We start from the raw sequence: 6,884 nt of genomic DNA on the forward strand, positions 1-6,884 counted from the left end.
ATCACGCTGTCCTCGTTAAACCTACGTCGAGGCGGAACCAAGACTCTGTTCTTCGTTTCTGGGGGAATTTAAACTATATTCATTTGAGTTTTTGCTGTAGTGACGGCGAGCAGGTTGGGGCATTCAAGTTAAAAAACACAAAACAATCGAGATGGTCTCCACAGACCAGAAGACCGACGTGAAAGAGGTAAGACTCACTCGAGGAAGTATATTTAACATTTGCATGTCCAGACAGGTAATGCCACAAATTCACCTCCCACCCAACTGCAGCACTAGAAATATCTCATTGTACTGTATTATATCTGTTTCTTCTAAAAGTGTTTTCCACCGGTCAAATGAACACGTATTTTAGTGCAATCTCTGACCTTTAAAGCGTTGAGGTAAATGTATATGTCGTTTGATATACAAAGGTGTTCTAGGATTTCCTGGCTTCTGAGTGGCTGGTGAAGTGTCAGTAGGGCTGTACACGGGAAGTGTTGGTGAAATTGCGAAGAGTAAAGGTGTTGCTAAGAAAGTTGTCCGCCTGCATCTTGCTGTTTCTAATAGTTCAGAGATCCAGAACCACATTACGAACCCTTACGTTACATATAAATGCACCACATAAATGTACTTCGTTAAAATCGAGTTTGAAACTTGGGATTCAAGTCATGTTTTTCATTGTTATTTATTTTTTGTAATTTGTGAGTGAATGAATAAACGAATGCCGGACCACCTTATAAAAATGGAACATATGCACTCTGTCATTATTGTTGTTGTTATTATTTATTTTACTTATTGTTCAAAATTTCTACGTCTTGTAATAAAGGCTTAAATCACAGATCAAATTAATAACCATATAAAAACAAAAACAAAAATTAAATTAATTCTGCAGAGACAGTGAGGAAACGTTGGCATGGTGCTTCCCTACATACATTTATCTGCATATATATATATATATATATATATATATATATATATATATATATATACACATACACACATACATATATATATAAAAAAAAAACACCCAGCACGCCCCTGCGGGCGGTTTATCCTTCAAGCTCGGGTCCTCTACCAGAGGCCTGGGAGCTTGAGGGTCCTGCGCAGTATCTTAGCTGTTCCCAGGACTGCGCTCTTCTGGACAGAGATCTCCGATGTTGTTCCCGGGATCTGCTGGAGCCACTCGCCTATCTTGGGAGTCACCGCACCTAGTGCTCCGATTACCACGGGGACCACCGTTACCTTCACCCTCCACATCCTCTCGAGCTCTTCTCTGAGCCCTTGGTATTTCTCCAGCTTCTCGTGTTCCTTCTTCCTGATATTGCTGTCATTCGGAACCGCTACATCGATCACTACGGCCGTCTTCTTCTGTTTGTCTACCACCACTATGTCCGGTTGGTTAGCCACCACCATTTTGTCCGTCTGTATCTGGAAGTCCCACAGGATCTTAGCTCGGTCATTCTCCACCACCCTTGGGGGCATCTCCCATTTTGACCTCGGGACTTCCAGGTTATACTCGGCACAGATGTTCCTGTACACTATGCCGGCCACTTGGTTATGGCGTTCCATGTATGCCTTGCCTGCTAGCATCTTGCACCCTGCTGTTATATGCTGGATTGTCTCTGGGGCATCTTTACACAGCCTGCACCTGGGGTCTTGCCTGGTGTGATAGACCCCAGCCTCTATGGATCTTGTGCTCAGAGCTTGTTCTTGTGCTGCCATGATTAGTGCCTCTGTGCTGTCTTTCAGTCCAGCTTTGTCCAGCCACTGGTAGGATTTCTGGATATCAGCCACCTCCTCTATCTGCCGGTGGTACATACCGTGCAGGGGCCTGTCCTTCCATGATGGTTCCTCGTCTCCCTCCTCTTTCTTGGGTTTCTGCTGCCTGAGGTATTCACTGAGCACTCGGTCAGTTGGGGCCATCTTCCCAATGTATTCTTGGATGTTCGTTGTCTCATCCTGGACTGTGGTGCTGACACTCACCAGTCCCCGGCCCCCTTCCTTCCGCTTAGCGTACAGCCTCAGGGTGCTGGACTTGGGGTGAAACCCTCCATGCATGGTAAGGAGCTTTCTTGTCTTTATGTCAGTGGCTTCTATCTCCTCCTTTGGCCAGCCTATTACCCCAGCAGGGTACCTGATCACGGGCAGGGCGTACGTGTTGATGGCCCGGATCTTGTTCTTACCATTCAGCTGACTCCTCAGGACTTGCCTGACCCTCTGCAGGTACTTGGTGGTTGCAGCTTTTCTAGCGGCCTCTTCATGGTTCCCATTCGCCTGCGGGATCCCCAGGTACTTGTAACTGTCCTCTATGTCTGCAATGTTGCCTTCTGGTAGTTCAATCCCCTCAGTTCTGACTACCTTCCCTCTCTTTGTTACCATCCGACTACACTTCTCCAGTCCGAACGACATTCCAATGTCATTGCTGTATAGCCTGGTAGTGTGGATCAGTGAATCGATGTCTCGTTCACTCTTGGCATACAGCTTGATGTCATCCATGTACAGGAGGTGGCTGACAACTGCTCCGTTCCGTAGTCGGTATCCGTAGCCAGTCTTGTTAATGATCTCACTGAGGGGGTTCAGGCCTATGCAGAACAGCAGTGGGGACAGAGCATCTCCTTGGTAGATCCCGCACTTGATGGTGACTTGTGCTATGGGCTTGGAGTTGGCCTCTAGTGTTGTACGCCACATCCCCATTGAGTTCCTGATGAAGGCTCTTAGGGTCCCATTGATCTTGTACAATTCTAGGCATTCCAGTATCCAGCTGTGGGGCATTGAGTCATAGGCCTTCTTGTAATCAATCCAGGCAGTGCACAGGTTGGTCAGTCTGGTCTTGCAGTCTCGGCTGATTGTTCTGTCTACCAGTAGCTGGTGTTTTGCGCCTCTGGTATTCTTGCCAATTCCTTTCTGTGTCCCGCTCATGTATTGACCCATGTGCCTGTTCATCTTAGCCGATATGATGCCTGACAGGAGCTTCCATGTAGTACTGAGGCAGGTTATTGGTCGATATATATATATGTGTGTATATATGTATATATATATATATATATATATATATATGTATATGTATGTATATATATATATATATATATATATATATATATATATATATATATATATATATGTATATATATATATATATATGTATATATATATGTGTGTATGTATAATTATTATTATTTTTTATTTTTTTTAATGGAAAAAGTCATAATCATATTGTCTCACATTCTTGTGTCAGTCTTCTGGTAACTTCATATTGCTTTTTTGTCAGTTAGTTCTATGTTTATTAAAGTGTTGAAAAGCAATATAGTGAAACAGTTTCGAGGTACTTTTGTTTCCATGGTCTTTACACTATCTGTTACCTCATAATTCACGAGTTTTACTTCCAGTGTGAAAAACACAAGCCACCCTAGCTTATTTAAATGTGAATTAAAAAAGATAAAGGTAAACATTCTGTCTCTCCTCTGCAGAAAGAGGCTGACTGCCCAGTGGTTGTTGCAGTGACGTCCCATGCAGTGTTTGAATCAGGAGGAGCTGAGGACCCCGATGGCTTGTACGTTGGGGGCATAGCTTTTCCTCTGCTGCAGGTCGGAATCCAGCAACCCACATTCATTTATGTTTTTTTTTTCTAATTAGTTATTATAGGAATTATAAATTATTATAGGAATAGGTGCAAAAGTATACTTAGAGGTTCAGCTATACACATACATGCAGCTAATATTTGGTTAAATATCCCTCAGCTAGTTGCACCTCGACCAGATAGTTTTGGTATCAACAAGCTTCTGCTTTCTGTCTAGATATTTAACCAGTTTTCTCAGCAGACTTGGTAGAGTTCATTGGTAAAGTAGAGTCTAAACTAGGAAACCAACCAAACTGTCTGCATCCTCTCAGTCCAGGGTGTTATAAAACTCTACTGTGGACAGTGACGGTGGTGTTTCAATAATGCAGTCCATGGCAGGCTTGAGCCTTATTGGTTTGTGGGTTGTTCCTAAACATCCTAACCAATTTTCTATATTCTAAGAGTCACAGTTTGGGCCTTCGCACAGACCCTGGCAAAGTGATGACATAGAAAAGTGACTTGCACATGCATACAGTTATTTAAACTGGCCTTATCACATACTTTTGATCCTTTGTGGATTACAGAAAATCCGTTACGTAAAGGTAAACGTAAAGTTCCGACCACAACTTTACTTATGAGGACTTTTATGTACTTTGTCTTCAGTAAAAATTCATGTGATTGGAGCTGAGACTCACCATTCAAAAGTGTTAAAAGATGTAATTTATATAGAATATGAATAAAGTGGCACTTTAAAGTCGACTCTCAGATCAGTTTATGCTTATGTTGGCGCTACAGGCACTACAGAAAGTGAATGAACGTCTGCTGAAGGAAAATCCTGCCGAGTCGCTCTTGTTTGATGTCATTCTGATCACCACTGAGAGCCAGCAGCAGCAGCAGAGCTCCCGCATCACAGAGAGCATCAGACATCATGGTAAACGCACTTCAACCTTCAGGAGAGAGATCTCAGTCTGATCTGTAGTGGAGTTTTGCTCATACTTTCTCTTGGTATTATCCTGCAGGTCTCAAGGTCAGCAGGTTCTGTTTTTCCAACGAGGAGGATTTTATGGAGAATCTGCTGAACAATAACGTGCATCTCTTTCTGACAACGAACAGAAACGAGGCATTGCAGGGTTCACAGAAAGGTCAGTACATTTTTTTTCACTTACCCCTTTTCAGCTAAATAGGTTTGGAGTCAGTGCTTTAAGCTCCACAGTTGCACAAGTAATGTGCTACTTGGAACTTTCCAGACATGCAGTAATGCATGTAAATATTTGAGTCTCTTTGAACTGTTATTTTGCTGTTTTATGCATATCTATTCAGCCTGCCAGAAGCAATGAAGAAATATTTCAATTTCATCTTGAAATTTTTCCAGCCTTTACCTTCAGCTTTTTCTTTTTTCTTGCAATTTTGCCAACTTTATGTTTTTAGGACACCGTTGTTCTGTTCCAAGCTCATATTTTTCTGATTTATCTGACAGTAGATAAAGAGTATGTGTGTGCTGTGATTGGTCCAGGTGTTCTCTCTGTGCTGCTGGATGAGCACACAGCTTCCTGTCCAACAGAGCAGCTCAGAGTTTTATTCTGCGGGGACGCCGTGGTCCAGTCGGAAGCTGGACCAGCACTGGCAAGCAAACAAGCTGCTCAGGTACAAACAGTGGCAACCACTCATGTGTCCCCTGCACCTTTTGTTGTGTATTGGTGAGATTTTAAAAGGATAATTCATATTCTTGCCCTGCAGAGCTTCTCGGCTCAGATCGGCAAGATGCGGGGGAGGTTTGGTCTATTTGACAGCCCCATCAGCATTGCCCTGGTGACATCGCGGGGAGGCAGGGAAAGCTGTGGAGATGCTCTGCGGACGCTACGCTCCCTCGGTGTGAATGCAGATGAAGCATACTGCCTGGCTGGGGTCCCACGTGGTCCCATTAAGCGCCTCCTCCGACCTCACTTCCTGCTCAGCGAGTGTTTTAGCAGTAACTGAGAAGACCAGACTGATGATGACTTGGGATTTCAGAAAAAACAAAACAAACTTCACTGTGTTTTGAAATAAGCTGCTAAGCTTTCAGACTGATCTCAGAGTTAGCAGCTTGAACATGTCAGTCTCATTCAGCCTTAAAAAGCCAGCGAGGGAGCGAATGTGAAGCCCTGCTTATCACCAGAAGTCTTATAGTTCTGGGGAAAAAGTAGCAAACAGTTTGTTTAAACTCAGCTAAAAGAGCTCTGAATAACTTACGGTGTTACTCAGGGCTTACAGGTCTTTTATTTAAATATATATATATATATATATATATATATATATATATATATATATATTATATGCATATATATGCTGCCAGAGTAACACTTTGACATACCTAAGAAATAAGAAGAAAATGAACCTTTAAGTCTGTTACCCAATTTTTTTTGACATGACTGACAGTCATACTGTTATAGCGTTTTCAGAATCCATCATGTCCCTGATTACTGTTTTTGGGTTGTGTTTCTAAGGTGCAGGGAGGTCTGCTCTTTGTTCTGTGACTGATTGGGATGCTGGGCATGCTACGTCTCTTATTTGTGTTCATGCAGGGACAACAAAAATTTCTTTAGTTTGTTCTGTTTGCTCTTTTTTTTTTTTTTTTTTAAATAAAAGAGTGAAATCAATGTTTTCTGATGTTATGAAAATATTTTTAATTCAAATCAGCCTCAGATGTTCCACTAGACTTCTGATATTTGTGGAAATCATTTGGAAAATGATTTGAATCACGGTGTGGTACACAGTACTCGAGTAGTTATTTAAACAATGCTTCGTTGGTACTAAAGAGCCCAAATTATGCGAAGAAAATATCCCCCACACCACACCAACACAAGACAGGATGGCTTCATGATTTCATGTTGTTTACACCAAATTCTGACCTGCCATCCAGAAATCAAGGCTCATTAGACCAACCAAATTTTTTCTACTCTTCTTGTGTCTAGTTTTGGTGAGCCTGTGTGAGTTTCCTGTTCTTAGCTGACAGAAGAGGCACATGGTGTGGTTCTCAGCTCCTACAAGGTTTGACGTGATGTGTATTCAGAGGTGTTCTGCATCTATGAATACACTATTTTCTCTTTTTTGGACCCATCTCTATAAACCCTACTGTGGGGGGAAAATCCCAGCAGAACAGCAGTTTCTGAAATGCTCAGTTGTCTGGCAACAAAAACCATTAAATGTCAAAAAAGTGCGTTAAATCCCCTTTCTTCTTCATCCTGATGCTTGAACTTACTCAGTGCAAACCAGATGACCTGCTTAACTGCCGTGTAATTCACTGATTGGATATTTGGGTTCATTAGTTGAACACATGTATCTAATAAAGTGGCCAGTGAGTCAAATTCTT

The 6,884-nt window shown here is 42.3% G+C and overlaps 1 protein-coding gene across 1 annotated transcript; it reads left to right on the forward strand.

Moving 5' to 3' along the window:
* The first annotated feature begins 19 nt into the window (after positions 1-19).
* LOC101486806 (cytosolic 5'-nucleotidase 1B) lies at positions 20-5,834 on the forward strand. Its single transcript, XM_004556301.6, has 6 exons — positions 20-187; positions 3,447-3,563; positions 4,331-4,466; positions 4,555-4,677; positions 5,049-5,179; positions 5,273-5,834. Exons 1-6 carry the CDS (start codon positions 152-154, stop codon positions 5,510-5,512), a joined length of 783 nt encoding a protein of 260 aa, XP_004556358.1. The 5' UTR covers positions 20-151; the 3' UTR covers positions 5,513-5,834.
* Positions 5,835-6,884: the final 1,050 nt, after the last annotated feature.

The sequence above is a fragment of the Maylandia zebra genome, linkage group LG7 (genome assembly GCF_041146795.1).
Source record: "Maylandia zebra isolate NMK-2024a linkage group LG7, Mzebra_GT3a, whole genome shotgun sequence".
NCBI lineage: Eukaryota > Metazoa > Chordata > Actinopteri > Cichliformes > Cichlidae > Maylandia > Maylandia zebra.